Genomic DNA, 20,019 nt, shown 5'->3' with positions numbered 1-20,019 from the left:
CTCATCAGTAAAAGCAATCATGTTAAATCTTACATAAGCCTTCAGCTTTCTAATAGTACTCTAACACAAACAGGGGTAAAAAATTAATCATTGCACTTGAATGAAAAATATAGTATGAGGGGCTATCTAATATTTAATGCAAAGAGTTAAGAAGGCAGTAGTGTTTAACACAGTGCAGGGGTCAGTCGTGTAAAATGCAGAGCTCAGGGCTCAGGAGTAAGAAACAGAGCGGTTGATACTGTGTAAGATAGAATGCAGGGGACAGGAGAAGGTAATGCAAAGATCAGAGCACAGTCTTATGTAACGTAGAGGGGCATGAAATGCAGAGTGCACAGATCATAGTGTGTAATGCACACTATAAAAGTCAGGGGTGCAGGGGTGAGGAGTATGTAACCCATTGTATAGGGGTCAGTAGTGTGCAAGACTCAATAATAGTATCATTAAATTTCTGTAGTCAGTAGTATGTAAATTAAAGTGTAAGGTTTTGTTGTGTACAATACATAGGTCAGCAGTATGTGAAATATTCAAAAATACCTCTGTTCCCCTCTGTAAGCTAAAATAGCTATCATCTGAATCTAGGAGGAATCTAAGACTTGGCTTTGTAATATTTAATAATGGGCCTAGGGCATATGCTCCAGGTGGCCAGTACTAGTGATGCCTATGCTTCTTCTTGGCACAGCAGAGTTGTGAATTGTGACATTGCAATGATTGAAGGGTGAGTTGTGATTGAATTGTTTCCTTATAGTTGGCTGTGCAATATTGGCTGAGACTTCAGTCAGAAAATGATGTTGTGCCTGCAGAAACCTAAAACTAATAAAGCAGCTAAAATAAAATGATTTCCAATCAAAGTGCATCTATAGCCCAAACTTTTTCCGATAAAATAATGGCTAGAACCCCTATCATGTCTTTCCACATTGCAGAAATTTTACCTCACTTTATGTCTTAGAAACAACCCTTTAAAAAACAGGAAGTAAAGAAAATCTGCAACATGAAAACAGTCAATAATAAACAGCTGATGAACAAAAGAAGGCCTACATAATGTTAAAGAGTTTCCTTTTTATAGAAAGGTTGTCCCTAGGATAGGAAATTAGGGGACATTTCTCTAACTGAGCCCTGGACAGCAGTTTTATTCTTTCCCCATGGTACCTAATAAAACAACATGAAGACATTATTGACAATTTTGAAGAACAAAACCTCCTTCCACAGTATTTATTAAAAGTTAGCAAAACATTACCATGCTAACACTATTTTTTTGCACCCACTGATAATAGCAGTTTTTTAAAATGTAATAATAAGACCTGATAGCTTCATAAATTGTAATAATGAGACCTAGATAGTTTCAACATCTACAGCAGCAAATTTTGTCAATTAGAAGTTAAAAAATGCATCCCACAGGAGGTATATATATTGTTTTGCACATGACTAGGTTTTCAGAGTAAACACTATTCTGTTAACATTTACTATTACTTAGAAAATAACTACAAGCCATGGCTAAATTGCTGTACTTTCAAACTCATTGTCATTTAACAAACGTCCTATGAACCATGGTCGCCATGGCCACACCTATCCCACCAGCCTCTGCCAATCTCCGTAATAACACTTCCTCCAATATCCAGTATCAGAAATTGAAAAATAATTATACATGACATATCTAGAGATTCTAACCATTCTGCACATTTAGGGCTAAAGTTTTTTACCTTGGAAGATGCCAATAAAAAAGCTGCTTCTCTGTACATTTATTCATTTCCCTTGATATTCCAGAATGTGTTTCCTTTCCTACAAACCATATCTTGGTCTGTTTACACAATAAGCATTGACATACATACACTAGAGTATGCTTTAGTGCTTTACATACACTGACGTTTTGCTTTATCATTGTATCATTTATTAATCGGGAATATGTTTACCTTGCCATCTTTCCTGATCATGGAATAAAGATTTTAATAGCAATGGTTTTGCAGTAAGTTCTTAGAAACCCTAAACATTTGCTACTAGGAAGGAAGATTTACTTCTGCTACTTCTGCCATTTACAGGAATTTTATAAGGATGTGTTCACGTTAATATAGTGGCATCATCATGTTTTATAAGGGCAAAGGGAGCTCTGATAAGCTGTCATGCAGCAAGCAGTCTCAGGCTGCAGCACCAAGCAGAGAAGATGCTCCCAGGCATTTGCAAAAAGAATAGAGTCTAACAAATTATTTACACTCTTCCTTTCTTCTGTTTCTGACAACTTCCTGGCATAAGACCAGAGAAAGTACAATATAACTGAAGGAAGTACACACAAAAACTGGAGCAGTAACTACAGTATTGGAAGAACACAAAACAGTGCAAGGAAGGAATTTACTATTCATTTAATTAAATTAATTAAACATTCAACAATATAATGAATGGTTATTATGAATGAAGAAATCCTTTTTGCTGCATTTTTTTTATTTTTGCATACATGTTAAAATGCAGAATGTTATCTACAACTTGCTAATAATTTCATAAAACAGTGGTCCTGGAAAAAACATTATAGTTGCAAATTTGTATGCTGCACAATATTTCCAAAACAGTTTATCAAACCTGTAGTTTCATTAAAACAAACATTTAATTTATTTTAATGCACACAAACACAATATAATTCCAAAGAAAATACCAGTATAGGACAAATATAATACTCAGTCAATATGTCTACCAGAAGGTGACATCTGTCATAGTAAATTGGCTGAATATGGCTGAGCTGTACTTTACCTGTCAATGGACTGTGAAAAAAAAGCAAAAACAAAAAACTCAGATATGACTACCAATAGACTGCACTATAATTCTGATTGCTAGACCTTTGATCTTTTTGCACATTGATCACTTTTACCTGTTGCCCCATCCATAGCAAATATTTTTTTTTTGAAAAAAAAGTATGGAATTCCCCTATTGGCTCCTTTTGTTCATACCAGGCCCCATACCATTACATAAAATTGGGAATTTATAAAAATGGTAAAGGACAGGCCCTCCACCAATTCAGACCCCCAAAATGATGTGGTGCTATACCATTAATTACGTCTTCCATTATTATAAATCCCTGCTAATCATGATGAGCGACAATGCTAACCCATTGCACTAGCTTTGTTAGATTTCCGCAGAATCCACTATACCTGCAACAGACAGATTAGTCAAGTTGGATAGATAAGTATTGTTTTTTTCTGTAAGTGACTTTGTTCACGGTGTTGTTGTGGCAATGGTTAAGAGGGACCTTATCCCATATCTAGAAGGCTTAATAAAAATTCTACCAAAAGCCCTCCCAACAAACCCCCACATCCTTTTGGAGGGAAACATGCTGCCTACCCCCTCCTTTTTTTGGCCACCGCATGCCTGGAAAAACCTGGTTGAAATTTTAAAGGAACTACACTTTTTATTTAATTGAAGCATTAAGGCGTCCCCTAAGCATGTGTATTATAGGATATGTAAATGTTCAATGTTAACCTGTATGAACCAATCTCTTGCACATGGACCCATGTCTAGATCTAATTTGTTACAGACATTTGTGAACACATGGCACATCTCTTTTAAAAATAAAAAAGACAGGTAAATATATGGAGTTTTGCACTATTTACATTAAAACAAATATAACCAAACTAAACACTGCATTACACAGCCCTGAAAAATGTAATTTCTTTAAAATTATTGGTGTTGCTGGAATACCAAGCATTATCTGCCTGCTACCAAATGTTCCTTAAATCGCAGCATGCACTACAAGCCAATGCCACAACTAGGCTATAAGCATATTACTCTCTTGCAGTATTTTAGGAAAGGATAAATGACATCATTAAAATATTACACTCCTACATGCACTTAAACAGTGTCTTGCTAGCAAAGTATCATTTTCTGTTTCTTAATGGGGAAAGTTTGCATAAAAATCTACCATTGCAATGCACCACATGGCTATTTTTAGCATTAAGTAGCTGTTTTCTCCACAGGTAGCACTTGTGGCCTCTTTATAACCAAAGCGTTCGGCAGCTAGAAATGGCCATTTTCTGAGTGTCTATGCCTGGCTTATGCAAATGTAGTGAGAAAAGGGGAATTAATTTAAAAGCAAGAATGTTAAATGCTGTGCAAGAATAGGACTTAACCTGTTACTATAGCCCAACACATTTACTGATTATAATCACTGTGTCCTACTCCCTGCATAATGGAACAATTCTTTTGTGTTCTTTCTAAAGCTGCACTGTAAGACCATAGTGCAAATGCATAAATAGAACCTTGTAAATAATGTACCTCCCATTGGAACACTTTTTAAAATCCTGCAGTTAAGAAAGTTGATAATCTTAATTTTTGAGGCTGTTTTAGGTAATTTATCCTAATAAAACTGGATATCTCTGTCTTTTGTATAGATACCATGCCCTTCCCTAGCATTCCCTATATCCAGTTGTTCACATACCTGTCCTCTCAGAGGAATGGGTAGAAGTAACTAAAATTTAGGGGAAAATGTTTAAAACTAAATTCTGGATCAGTGTTTCTCAACCAGGGTTCCTCCTGAGTCCTCAGGTTGCTAGGGGTTCCTTGAGCCATGGGCAATTTGAACCTCTCAAGTCAGTTACTTTTGTTACCAATGATCTTTTCGGCTATCTGTAATAGTGAAATTCGTCTCAATAGTCAACAAATGTAGGAGGCATTATTCAAATTGACCATCAAAAAAAATGTATTGTGAGATGTGGATATAGTAATTATACCAGGGGTTCCCTAAAGTCGTGAAAATCATTTCAAGGGGTTCCTCTAAAGTAAAAAGGTAGAGGAACCCCTTGTAACACCAAGTAACACTGCTCTAGATACATAGTTAAATGCACAGATGAAATGCATACAGGAAAATTGTTTACCTGCCTGAATTTGCTGATCATCTGGTTCTGTCAAAGAAACAGTTTAAGTATGACACACTTCTGTCTGTCAAGGGCAGGTACCTGATCATTCTCATCATTATCATTCTGTGCCTAGTTAAAGGTAAAGTGGCTGCAAAGCTTTGAATAATAATAAATAATAGTTCTGATACTGCATGTGTCTTTCTTTACAGAAGTGTCTTCCAACCATACTGGACCTATTCTTTTGCCAAAAAGGACCCCTCTGCTGAACAAGGGAGTGGTGATGAAGAGTTGATCTTGTGGATCATGTCCAAGCTAATTCCAGGTTGAGATGAGATTTAGTATAAAAAAAAACAAAACAGTAAACACATTTGTATGAAAAAACAATGCTGTCTCCGGGCAAAGACCCAACCAGAAGAGGAGTGTGGAAAGGACAAGATCTATGCCTGGAGCTTTACATTACTATAGCCTTAAATGATAAAAAATGGACTTTAGAATTTTTTTATGACAGCAACCAGTTAGAGAGAGGCGTGAGAAAAGGTGTGGGAGGGGACTAGGGTCATCTGAAAGATGAGCTATAAATACGGATGTTAGGGCTGCACCCCCTGGCAGGCGACGCGGGATTGCCTGGGGTGCAGAGTCTAAGTCTCTCCCGGTCTTCACCAGAGATGGGCCGGTGACCCTAATGGCCACCGAACTACTTTGCTGCTGGTAGAACACCAGGTCGTGGCCCCTGGGCTCTCATCAGCAGGGGCGAGTGGGACAAAAGGCTCCAGTGTAGGAACAGTGCAGATCAGGTACTCAGTTAGACGACAGTAGGAGGTACAGTCCAGGCAGACTGATAGACAGAGCGAGTGGCAGTTAAGTGTAATCCAGGCACAGGCACAGGTCAGGGCAAGCAGCAGACAAGAGTAATCCAAGTACAAGCACAGGTCAGAAACCCAAAATGTCACAAAATGGCAGCGTGTGACTGAGCATCCCACAAGTATCAAGGCTGAGGATCCAGCAACTAGAGCATGGAGTAATGGAAGTATAAATACAGCTAGCAGCCAATAGCAGGACAAGTTTGGAACCAGGAGCTACTCTGCTCATTGGCTGCTCGCATTTCCTAAAATACCCTTTACCTGAGCACAGCCTCAGAGAAAGTGCAGGCGATGCTAAAATAAGGCACACCTTTGCACAGCTAAAGGGAAGCAGAGGATGCTGCAGGCTGCTAGACAGATGATCTGAGGGCAGAGTGGTACATCATTTATTAAAAGTGGGCTAATAAAAAATTATAAAATACAAGAAGTACAACCTGATAAACCGAGGTGTAATTAACTATTAGCTTTTCATGAAACCCTGTCTAAAATTCTACCTGCATATAAGTTAGGTACACAACCACAGCAAAAACAAATACAGATACAACAAAAATGCAGATCGGCCCTGTCTAACTGTTCCTGTAAAATTGTGGCATGGCGCACTTTCCTTTGTATCATTAGGGTCCTGGGTCTGGCCAGGACACATATCTGTATGGTGTTTGTATGACCTCCCTATGTTTATGCAGGTTTCCTTCCACCCGCCCCCCCAAAAAAAGGCCCCCTTAAAAATGTAAACCTTAAACGCTAATAATGGCATATGACTATGAGAGAGACTTTGGATTGTAAGGCCACCCAGTTAGTAATATAGTTAGAGTCAATTACTGTCATTGAAACACATGGACCCAGAAAATTCCAAGGAGGGAATGTTTGTGGGAATGCCTTTCTCCCTATTTTATAAATAGAGCCTTTAGTGCATAGATGCACCCTGTTGTAAAAAATTTTTTGTTAAACTAAGATTGTATATTTAAAACTATCATTACTATCAATAACTATCAATATTTAAAACTAACATTGATTTATAAACTTGTAACTTTAAAATACAGTTTCGCTTACAACAAATGATAGTCACTACACCAATTACTACCAATACTTGATAAAATATTGAAATATATTGACAATATTGTTTACACATTTACTGAGAGACCTAAAAAAACAGAAATAAATGACAGATTCTTTTCAAGCAAGATCCAAAGATGTTTTTCCTGAAGTTTTTCTCAAAAAAAAAAAAAAAAAAAAAAGAAGCACAGACCTAGTTATACAAGCAGCTGATGTTCTTATGCTGCTTTCAAAATTTCAATATCTTCTTAAAACTCATCAAGGTGCAGACGAATGCGCTGAATGCAACTTTGAATACAAAAAAGGATCTCAGACACCATTCTGTTAAACTATATTATCAGCCCCTAGAGGACACTCTTGCTTTATGAGTTCATTTAATATGGAAACCTCAGTTTTTGAGATGCAAATACTTATCATTATATCAGATTGCTGTATATTGGAAAATGCATTTTAATCTGCACTCCCCCCCAATTGTACCTGTTCTCAAAATTTCTTGAATTCCCAAAGCTTTGGCTGGTAAATATTAAATACTTGCCTGAAGTTATTTCTTTCTTATGGAAGAACTTACAGGTAAGGGATCAATTATCCAAAATGCTTTTAACTTTAAGGATAAAGAAATATTTGCATAATATGAAATGTTTAGGGGTACGATTACAAAGTATTTTAATGTTTTTCCACAGCTTGACATATTTTAGAAAAAAGTGTCTTCATTTTTTACGTTTAGAGAAAACTGATACAGCAAATACTAATGTTAAAGTATTGTGTAGCAAGTAATGGAAACAAATTGGGCAAATGCTCCCTAGAAAGAGTAATGGGGAATATGTGATCACTACCACGTTTATGAATTTCCCATTGTAGACTAATACCAAACTTCTCTGATAAATCCACCCTAATGTTACTTAGTGCTCTATTTATAAAACAGGGATTTGGACTCTAATGGGAATCCACCGGGTTCATGTGTTTCATGGGCAGTAATTGAATTCTAACAGGGAACGTTTGAGGGGATAACAACTTGGTAAGGGACAAATACATAGAGACTCTAAAGTTGATGAATGTTCTTTATATATATTTAACTTTTATTAATTGATTAGGAGTTTTAAGATAAAATAAACATGAGCAACACTTTGAGAAATATGTGCTGGTAGACGGATAGTCTTTTAGAACTGATGTATTTTCCAGAATTACAAACAGGCAAGACTGAAAACATAATTATTACCAAGAAAAAAATATTCTGACCTTTTACAAACATGTTCCTAAGCCTAAAACATATAATTTTATATTTAAAAAGGTACTTGTAATGCTCTTGCCCCTTACCAAGTTGTTTTGTGAGCACCACTCAATTGCTGTTTTTTAAAAAAATACTTGGTGATTATGAGTGTGTGACATTTCTACAGAAAATGTAAGTGAATTACATATCTGCCTTTTAGGTTTTGAAACTTTCTGGATAGCAGATCTAAAAGTTGCATTCTTTAGTATATATCCTCAGCAAGGTTTGCAAGTAAAAGCATTGAAGGAATGGGTTGGTTACAATGCAGTTTATAATTATTAATATCCTACTTGTACACTTCCCATAAGTATACTACTTTATAAACTATTCAACATGATATCTTTTAATCTCTATAATATTCATATATTTATCTAAATTTATCTAATCTAAAACTAAACACTTTGTACATTTACAAAGTTACATTTGATAAATGTAACTTAATTTCAGCCTTTTGCAACACCCAAAAGTCGCCGTTGTACAGGAAGGGGGAGGTGCAGCACATTCAAATGTGCTGATGATTCATATTTTTTTGTTGCCACTCTTCACTGTTCAATCACAGAGCAAGGGTACATATACCACATAGCTGTCATCATCCTGGTTTTGTACTCTAGCAAGGCTGTGTCATTCTCAAGCATTTAATCCAAAACTCCCTAGCAACTAGAGATGTACTATAACTAATAATGTATTTAGTTGTGTGGGGGACTTTAGCTAAAGTTGTAGATCAATGTTAGTGTACCCCAAATATAGAAAGGAATACATTGTCCCCTCAAGTCCTACTGCAGTTTCTGGATAAACACCAAGCATGCCTATATGAGAACACAATAGGCCTGATTTATTAAAGGTCTCCAAAGCTGAGGAGGATACAATTTTATCAGTGAAGATGGGTGATCCTGGGTGACCTGGAATGGGTTACCTCCTTTTTGGTAGCAAATGTTTTGAATCTTGGCCCAGATCCATTCCAGGTTTGCTGGATCACCCAGCTTAACTGAAGAAAAGGTATCCATTCCAACCTTGAAGAGCTTTAATAAATTAGGTCCATTGCCTGCATTATTCTAACAGCTAGGGACTTGCATGAAAAAAATATATATTCAGCATGTCAATGTAACACTTATCCTATTGATACTATAGGTCGGTATGAACCCTACAAAACCCTACTAATTCCCTACTTATGTGAAGCCTGAAAACAACAAACTGTCCACTGCACATTAGCAAGTATATATCCTGCAGCACCAACAAGAAAACATATGCTGTTGTGGGTACCATATGGACTTAACTATTTATTTTGGTTGTTGGGTTTGGCGAACCCATTTGCATGCTTAGATGTTTCGGCAAAATCTGGAATAGCAAAATTCCTCTATTTGATCTATATTATTTAGGTGTAATATTACTGCTTTTTAACCTACCTCCTTGATAAAGTTCATGAAGCGATTTCCAAACCTCCAAGCTTTATGTCGATGACACTGCAATGAGTTGACTGTCATCTGAGGGGCCCTCTGGTAGCAAACAGACACAATATGGACTGCATCGTATGTCAGAGCAGCATCTGTCTAAAATAAAGGGCAACAGCATTGGAATTGAGAAAAAAATGTACAAAAGTAACCTAAATGCTATAACAAAAAAAAATGGATTATCAATTGCTTTTATTTCTTGTGACAAGAGTTTGAGGTTGGCACTTTTCTTCTACCAGTGAAAGAGTGTATTAGTGCAAAAAAACAGGTGCAAAAAGACAAAGTTTGATAAATTTGTATGGAGAAACTTGAAAGGGCCTCACAAGACCCTGACCTACTGAACTTTTTTTTGATAAGTCTAAGGAATTTTGTCAAACATCAAACTTTAAACCTCACAAACCTTGCCAAAGAGTAGAGACTTTTGGAGCTGCAAAGGGGTAAAGACAACTCCATACAAATTGCCAAGGTTTAAAATTTATATATTGATATACGTGTGATAGGTATTAAATATTCCTTCACTTTTACTGCTACTTACTAACCAATATGAGCTTATAAAATCAATACTGTTAAAGTTTTGTCCATTGTTTGTCTTAGGCTAAGTCCACATGGACTGTTTTCCCAGTATTTAAACACTGATGTTTGAAGTACCGGTTCAATTTCAATGGGTCAGTCCACACCAAAGTGTTTTCTAGATGGACAGCAGCATTTGAAAGCTGTTATAACACCCAAACATGCTAAAAAGCTTTCCAAATGCTTAAAACACTTAAAACATCTATAAACACTCCAAACACAGACACTAATATATATTGGACATTTTTAGGCATTGTTGTGCATTTTTTGGTAATTTTGGGGGCATTTATGATACATTTTCCCTTATCCTAACAGTACTCTGCCATATATTTTGGTTTAAAATGTCTCTATAAAAGGCCTAAAAACTCTCTGTACGGGCATGTAACTGTTTAAATTAAAGTCAGTGTGAACCTAGCCTTGGCCTATTTAAAAAAATGCTACTGGTTTGTGGCAAAGAGGCACAATAGGTTTGGACAGTAAATTTTTGTATATGATACCTGATAGTACTAACCAACAGCTAATTATCTGCCAGGAAGAACTTTGTGAAATCAGCTCCTCGTAGTTAATTTGTTTGCTTTGTGCTTTTAATATTTAAAAAGAACTTTGAATACCAGTAATTGCAAAGTAGTCTTATCTTCATTTTTCAAGCTTCTATTGATTAGAGCTATTTATCTGTTTGAAAACATGGCAAACCTAAAACTAGAACCAAAAGGCTTATTTCCCAAAACAATAATGTATGGGGTTTATTTAATTTTTTACAGTTTCCTGATAATTCATGTGATAATTGAAATGTGATTGAATACTTTGCCAGACACTAACATTAGTTGATTATGTGCCTAGTACTATATTTTAGTACACTATGTGGGTTTAATTAAATGATTTTTGTAATATCTTCAGAGTGCTTTAAAACATCCCTTTCTTTTCGAGGATAATAATTTTTTGAGATTTTCTGATGAGAGATTGCTCTCTTCAGAAAAAGTTTTAACTGTTGAAAGAAATACTACAAAAATGTATTGGCACTTAGCATCAGTGTGAGTACCATTGCTGAACTCACTCCAGAATTGCCTTAGCACATTGGCCCAATGACCTGGAACCATTGAGGCTGCCAATGTATCATCCTCTATGTGTGTTTGTGTCCTCCTTACTGTTATAGCAGATGATAAACAGCACTGGAGGCTAGTGGCATCTGGACTCTGAAGAGGTTGTAAGTGAGTGAGGCGTAACCCAATCCTTGCAATGATACAACCACAGGCTACACAAGGAAAATTACATGTTCGAAATTCTCCCAGCAGCAAACAGAAAGTTTAAAAAAAAATAATAAGGTCATAAACTAACAGAGAAAGGTGATAGAGAGCCTGTATGAGAGGAGATAAACCACAATGGAAATAGAAAAAGCCAAAAAAAGGATAGGAGTGATGGAAGATATATACAAAACATGTTTTTTAAATTTGAAACAACCAGTCAAAACACAACTGTTCAAACACACACAGCTATTACTTTTGCTTTTATAAATCAGCTCTATTTTCACAGTACTCAAGATTTATTGTTTTGTATGATAATGATTAAGAAAACCTGTCATGGACAGAGATGCTGGAGCTGGCTCTGCTGCCGACCTTCCAAACTGCTGAAATTCAACCTTCCTTTCAATTTCGCACACTTGTATAGCCTTTCTTCCTCTACCCCTACTCTTATTTCACTGCACACAGACTGTTTCTTGCAATAGATCTGATTTAATAAAGCTCTCTGAAATGGAGAACATAGACTATCATGGGAGAACCTGGGTGATCTAGCTAACCAGGAATAGATCTGGGCCAGGACTGAAAACATTTGCCAACTAAAAGAAAATGTTTTTTAAGAAATCCCTTCCAGGTTTGCTGGATCACCCAGGTTCTCCTATTATAGTCTAACTTCTCCAGTCTTAGAGAGCTTTAATAAATAAGGCCCAATGTATATTAGAAACTGTGGAAAGTCAGATAGGTTGTGCCTCATTTCCTAGCTGATGGACATCCAGCATCATCTAGCCATTTGCTACCCAATCTAATAGAACCTAGACTGCCCCTATATTTTGGATAATGTATTGCATTTACGTAAAACATATAGCCAGTGGTTTAAATGTTTTTTTTTTATGAATTTAGAGTAGTCTATTGCAGCATTTATGAATTCACACCTACACATTTTTACTTTTTATATTTATTTACTATCTTGCTCACAATAGATTTGAAACCAATAGTTGACCTTTTTTTCAAATGTAAGTTACTTTTACAGGTTTATACAAATCTAACCCTATTTCAGTTACAATTAAAACAAAAGTAATATCTGGAGTTCCACTGTGAATACTTCTACAAAAATTAGTTATGAGTTATTGTGCATAAGGAAGAATATTACTCTGGGACCGTACCGTCATTACTCCATCTAGTAGTCCAGTCTCTGGCTTAGGAGGTGCTTGTAGACGTTCCATTGACCATTTATCTACAATAGTGCTAACATATGGGTTTTCCACATTTAAAATCCGGAATCCTGTAAGATTCACTCCGGAATAGCGGTATGGCTCCAGGTCCAGAGCATAAAGATCCTGAAATTGTAAGAAATACATTTTGTTATGGTACCTTTAAAGTGCATCATTAAAGAAACAGTCGCTCAAAACTTACAACTGGATTTATACTCCATGCCCTCCTTGGCCATTCGTCTTGTACCGACTCTTTCCTACAATAGAACCTAACTAGGTAGATTTGGTTTAACACAAAAAGATACACAAAAAGATCCGTAGGTAAAGCTGCATAATGACTTGCTGTCTGTATGTTGTTGTGCCTTTACAGCATTGGTATAAAATGTTATACCACTTAAAACTTAAAATGTTTTTTTTTTCATTTAGTTTTGACTAGAACATGGAATTCATGAAGCTTGTCAGGTATACATTTAGGCCCAATAAAACTAAAAGATTTATTTAAAGTTTTTGTATCCCTTTAATTACCATAATAATAATGTATTTTTTTATACATTCTCTGTTCATTAAAACTAAGACAAGAGCAGATTAATCAGGGCATCCCAAAATGGATCCCACGTAGGGTTGTCACCCAGCAGTGGTCCTTGTATGTGTTTTAATAATGGTCTCCACTTCCACAAACTTTGGCTAGCAGCAGGAAAATGTGGTTATGTCAGTGTTCTGGGTTGTGTCCCCAGCTCTGAGGATGTGGAGGCAAGAATCTGTGACATCTGAAATTGTATTCACTAGGGTACGTAAATAAGTGCTTCAGTCAATGTGATTGTCCTGAGGTATCTGTAAGTTAGGTGCAGGAACGTTGTACAGGCCCTTGTATTGGTATACAAAAATACCTTTACCTAAAACTAATCACTAATATTTGCTTTTTATTTTTGTCACTTTTTTGTAATGGAAGGAGACATGTATGTCAGTGCTGTGGGTAAAGGTACACTGGAACACAATAGAGTCCAGAGGTGTCTTGAAAAAATGTCCAAACCTTGAACTGGAAAAGTTTGGGAACCACTCAGTTAAGGGTCAGAGCTCGGGAATAGCCAGGAGGGAAAAATGAAAATCCAAAAACTCTAAGAAAAATTATGATATTAATAAAAAAAAATATAATTATTAATTAATGATATTTAGGTGAAGTAAAAATGCTGCTCCATTTCCCTTCTAACCTTTCTAAATACACCTTAACATAACATGTGGTAAAATGCATGCATTAAACATCACACTGGACTGCACGAATCAGAATGAAGCCTTAATATTGGATTGCATTATTAGATATAATAGATATATTAGATGCATTTTGTAAATACATTTAGTGAATTGTGAAGGCCCTATTAAACTATTGTAAATAAAAAAAGGGTTTAATTGTAAATCTTAAGCACGGCATTATAATACATACAATATGGTAGGAGAACAAAGAGAAAAATAAGTATTTCAATTTTATTTGTTTTATTTCAATAAATTGTTTTTTGAATCTGCTTTTTACATTACTTCTAGATGTATTTAAAGCAATTAAAATATAGTAATAAACCAAAACACTGGCATACAATCTGCTATATGGGTTTGCCAGACAGAAAGTGAAAGGGTACCGCAAAGAAATGAAACTTAATGCATCCTTTGGCTGAGATGGATGTCTGGCCATTGTGTTTAATCACAGAAAGATCTGCTTTTTCAGGAAACCTGGTGACTGGGAGAAGGACAGGAAACTGTTAACCTTTTCAGCACTTATAGTGGTATTAAAAACATTTTTTTATATATTTCCCTAAAGCAGGCTCATTGCAACTAAGAAGGTTGTAATATTCAAAGTTTTTTTTTAATATCCCTGATTTAACAATTTGTAGATATTTCAGGTACAAGTAATATATTTCAGCCCTGCCTTATAAATGATACTTTTTAGCCAAGGTAGAATAATAATCTAACACAAACCTTAGTCTGCTTTAGAACTTGTATCGGTTGTAAAAAGTAGTAGGAGAATATCAAAATTGTGTTTTCAGCCACCCAGAATGACTTTTACTACTTTACTATTATTATTATTATTAATATTATTAATAATAAACAGGATTTATTTAGCGCCAACATATTACGCAGTGCTGTACATTAAATAGGGGTTGCAAATGACAGACGAATAGAGACCGTGATACAGGAGGACTATGATGCCAATATGACGGTGTTGAGACTTCAAAAAGTTTGCCCACTCTGAAAGCCTTAATAAGATTTGATAATTAATTTAAAGTTGAGCCCAGTATATGCATCTTCCATAATTTTATGTTGGGTCTAACTCTCATTTTAATTTACACTATGGAAAACCCTTTTGGGAGACTGTGACTTTTTCTGCTTCAACACAAACAAATGTGTACAATGTGCAAAATATTACATATAAACAAATTCAATATGTATATATAGTAAATATATGAATGAACAGGTCAGAAAAGGTGGATACACTCCTGTCTTCTGATGACACTAAGTCAAGCAGTCGTTTAGTTGTAAAACTTACATGCTGGGAACAGAATATTCAGTGAAAGTCTGATCTATCCATCATAAACAAATAGAAAGCTTTTGTATACTGGGTCCTTTAATAAAGATTTGTGTGTGTTTTATACGTTCACAAGAATATGTGTTCTGCATGTAGTGAATGCATACAAAGGCTGTACTTCACAGCATTATGTGTTATAGCAATGCATCTACTGGATCCTTATATTCTCTTTGTCAGTCCTTCATATCATGTTTACAGCTACTGTATTTCTATTATGAATATTTTTAGTTTTCTTTGGGGGCAGAAGGGGATAAGCCTGTATTCCAGGAGTCATTTAACAGCCATTTGTTGAGTACCATCTGCCAGTGTTTGATTCACTGAACTGTATGCAACCTTGGTTTTTGGCAAAAACTTGTATTTTACAGAGCCAAATGTTGACACAAAGTACTGAGTGTTGACTTGGGAGCATTTAGATGCTTTCAGTGTAACATAATAGACCAATTCATTAGGATCCCCAGGGCCTCGTACCACTGAATCCTAGGCACATGCAGAACAAGCTAAGAACACAGGCCTCAAGGAATTCTGCATTAAACCATCACCCTTGCAATATATCTGTCACCGCTCACCAATGGCCGCTAATAGAGATTTCTTATCTGTTCATTGAACAAGAATGTGTGTAAAAATAAAAAAGGGATTTTACACACAAAAGGCTAGACAAAAATGTAAATAATGCTTAAAATGTAGCTTTTATTTATTTATTCTAGGAAAGATACCTGAGGCATGAATGTCCCCCTTTATTTAAACCTAAATTGGGTAATAGATATGTTGGCATATGATGGAGATACCCTGGTCAAACGTCTTAAGGCAGGGACAAGGACCAAATCTGACCTGTCATTTTTCAGCACACTTAGAGGAAAGCCTTCATTGTTCTTGCTGACAGTGTACTAAAGTCATGCCACATTGAGTTTCGGCAGCATAAACTTACTTCTATTAATGCCCCTAAGGTCATGGGGTGGCAAATACATTTTATAAAAAATCAAACCCTGGTATTACATTGACAGTGAATGTTTTTATGATACTAAATCTGCCCATGAATGAAGCACAGACATACAGTACTTAAAGAATGCAGGAGTGTAGAATAAGCACCCCTATTAGTCAGACTGCTCAGATATTTTATTACATTCTACCCCAACCCCTGTTTTTACAGAAGCAGAATTTATTCTAATTGACCATTTAATCTGTTTGGCAAATTCCTTGCTGGTGAAATCACCCTTTGGTGCTTTTGTTCAATGGAAAGAGAGAGTGTCGCCTACTAGCAGTGTCTTGTAAAAATTGGAACTGGCAGGTTCTCTGCTTCACAGGCTTTGTTATAATGCCCAAATATTTTTGAAGACTAGATAATACAATAAACTGGTCTGTGACCTGCTTATGTTTTCTTAAGTATTTAAAAAATTGCATCTACACACATAAAGAGATCAAAGATGGATCATTGTTGTGTACACTGGGACAGGAATTTATTTTAAGACTACAGGATACCCTGTATTCTCATTTACATAAGATAGGGAATGTGTTATGTAGTTCACAGATAGAGAGAGAATGAAAGGCAGGTATGAAACAGCTTAGGAAGTTATCAGCTCACAAGATACCTGGTAGGGCCAACAGTTTATTTTCTGCACTTGTCACTTCTGCACTTCTGGGGGGGGGCAATTATCCTTTAAATCACTCTATAAAAAAACTTGCATACTTGAAAATTGTACCTGTATCTTGCAATCCTGTTAAATATTGTATCTTGGGAAACTGTGTCTTTTGGGAAATTATGCATTTTATTTTTCAATGTCTAAGAACAGCTTCCTAATTCATCAAGTACTAAATAAACTTGAGTAGAAGCAGATTAGAAAAAGAGTCTTGGTTTATACCAGTAGATGGTGTTGTGTCCTCGTTTAAAGTGTGTTTTATGGGGCAGCACAGTGGATAAGAGGTTAGCATCTAGTCTTTGTAGCACTAGGTCTACTAGATTGTAAGCTCTTCGGGGCAGGGTCCTCTCCTCCTGTATCACTGTCTGTATTAGTCTGTCATTTGCAATCCCTATTTAATGTACAGCGCTGAGTAATATGTTGGCGCTATATAAATCCTGTTTATTAATAAAAATAATAATAATAAAAATATGTCCTAAGTATGAATCCTGGCCAGGACACTATCTGCAAGGGGTTTTCAGGTTCTTGTGTTTGAGTGGGTTTCCTCTAGGTGCTCCGGTTTCCTCCCACATTCAAAAAACATGCAGTTAGGTTAATTGGTTTCCCCCAAAATTGACCTTAGACTGCATTAAGGACATTAGATTGTGAGCCCTTTTGTGGGAGAGCTAGTGACTATGGACTTTGGGAAGCGCTGCGTAATATATCGGTGCTACATAAATACTGTAAAATAATAACAAAACTCTGGTGATTGGAGACAAGAGACGTTAGTTTGTTACACACTTTAAATGAAGAACATTTATAAACAAAGCCATCTACTGGTGACCAACAATGATGCACTAAAGATCATTTAAGAGCAAGTAACCCAAACTAACTCAAAATATAAAACACTTTAACCTGTAAAAGGGGGGAAACAGATAAAAAGACTAAGCCCATGTGATTTAAATGTTTTACCCTTGTAAAAAATAGTTTTTAAAATAACGCACAATCGATATATTTATTTGTATTATTTTTATGTGCACATTTATCGATTGCTGTTTTGAATGTGACTGATGCATTTTGTGACCCCTGATCTATACTTGAGTCAAAGCATTTTCCTGTATTTTCAGGTAAAAAAAAGTACTTTGGTTTATATTCAGAACAGTTTATATTCGAGTATATATGGTAAGTGCCAATCCTATAAGCACTAGGTTCACTGCCATTGTCTTTGCACTGTTAATAATTGTATATAACTACCATAAAAATGAGCTATATATCCAGCTTTCTCACTGTTGCAATTTAAAATTCGTTTTAAAAGTATGTTTTGCTGTTACAGTACAACATCTACAAAAAAGTCAAGAATGCCATGCTGTTATTATAAAAGCAGCAGAGCCTGAGGGGTACAAAAACAAAAATGAGAATAGACAACTATGGGGGAAATAAGCAAGATGGCTGCCCTAGGGGCTTATACTCAGAAATACTATGCAAAAAGCGTATTGTGCCATGTCTTTAGGGCTAAATAATTGCTAGACAATCATAGGTTCATGGACTGTTCTATTTTATTGCAGATTACTAGCCATATAAAAGCACTCAAACCATGAAATGACAAATTGATGATGCAGAACTAAGGCTCTTGATGAAACATTGTCAATTTGAGGAACTATGTGACTAATTATTGTGAGTTACTGTAATTATGATGAGTCAATGTATCTCAGTTTGTACACAGCTAAAATCAGCTTCGTGTAAAAGGGGAAAAGTATTGGTGGTGAGTTTCTTTATAATCCAGTACTGGCACCACTGTACCTATGTTGTACAGGAACCAATGTCTTCCAAAAAATACTTTAGAAAGAATTGTGTTTTTTTATAACAAATGCCTGTGTTGTCTACAAAGTATTCAAGTTGTAAAGTTAGCACCTTTCAATGTAGAATTTTTCAGTGAGCCCAGGTCAGTGAGCAGATGTAGGTTAAATGACACCGAGAGACACACTAGAGACACTGGGATTCATTGAACCCAGAGAAGACTGACAGCAAAGTGCTGGAGCATAAAGTGGGTGCCTGGCAACATTTTGTTTTCAAAGATTTTTGACATGAGCTTTTTTCACATATGAATTTAACTTTCGTTTGTCCCCCAGTCATCACATAGCATCACCCTGCTCCATAACATTTTCATACCCTTTTTGTCTTTTTAGCATTCTTGTTACTATTTTAATGGGGTGTGTCTTTTTTCTTGTTGCTGAAACATTTTCTGATCCTGGAGTTTCATGCATGCCCCATATATATATATATATATATATATTTAGTATATAAATATATATAGCAGTAGCAAAAAAACATGTACTAACGTATGTCATTCCAGCACCACCAGCACTCCAACGTAACCGAATTGCTATTAAATGTGGCCCTTTTGTGATGCCAAGAAACAATATCCAACTTTATTATTTGGCAAAACTGTGCATTTTGTGAAGCCAAATGTTAATACAACGGACTGCGCTTTGACTCAGTAGCATTTAAATGCTTTCACTATAGCGTAATAGGCCAATTCATTAATATCCCCAGGGCCTCGTAGTACTGAATCTTAGGCACACGCAGAACAAGCTAAGAACACAGCCTGAAGGAACTCTGCATTATAACATCACTCCTGCAATATATCTGTCACTGCTCACCAGTGGCGTTAATAGAGATTTCTTATCTACTCATTTATTACAAATCCCTTCCTTCCCCACCTCCGGGCATACCTCCACATTAAATGCATAAGCCGTAATTAATAGAAGGTTTTCCTCAAGCTTTTTGGAATAGATAATAATCAACATGAATTTGCTGGCTGTTAAGTTTATAAAGGATTCCTGAAGGATTGAAATTTAACTTTATAAAAATAAATATCAAAGCTGTATTGTGCAGAACATTGGCAGTTTATTTTTTTTACCTTTTAATCTTTCAGATGATGAAAATGTGTAAAATAAAAAAAAGGAATATTTGTATAGAAATACTTTTCACTCTCCTTCCCGATACAGATGTGCGCGTCTATACACAAAAAATTTTTGGTGAGGCAAGCAGTAGTGGAAAGTTCCTTGCTTGCTTAAAAAACTGAAATGTACATTCCTCATTTTTTAATAGTATCTCATTTCTACCCATAGATATAATAGCATGAATGTCTGGATCATGACTAACTGGAATTCAGTCTGGATTGTACTGATTTGCATGCTTACAAATCGAGCGTGAAGTAGATTTTTGCAAATTTCTCATCTCTATTAAGGTATTTCCCGGTGTCCAGACAGCAGATAGAGTTTCACCTCAAAGAACAAAATGAATGATAGATGCACTTTAGCATAAGAATTTTAAAGTGGTTTTACATTCCTAAAAT

The 20,019-nt window shown here is 35.8% G+C and overlaps 1 protein-coding gene across 1 annotated transcript in view; it reads right to left on the bottom strand.

The window, feature by feature from the left end:
• GRIK3 (glutamate ionotropic receptor kainate type subunit 3) overlaps nt 1-20,019 on the bottom strand; it is a 269,833-nt gene that overhangs the window by 94,953 nt on the left and 154,861 nt on the right. The window contains 2 exon segments of the mRNA XM_072408450.1: nt 9,416-9,559; nt 12,429-12,602. Of these exon segments, the coding sequence (XP_072264551.1) occupies nt 9,416-9,559; nt 12,429-12,602 (318 nt within the window).

Source organism: Pyxicephalus adspersus, chromosome 1, assembly GCF_032062135.1.
Source record: "Pyxicephalus adspersus chromosome 1, UCB_Pads_2.0, whole genome shotgun sequence".
Classification (NCBI taxonomy): domain Eukaryota; kingdom Metazoa; phylum Chordata; class Amphibia; order Anura; family Pyxicephalidae; genus Pyxicephalus; species Pyxicephalus adspersus.
Note: the sequence above shows the minus strand (reverse complement) of the source record. Positions and strands in the feature narration are given on the sequence as shown.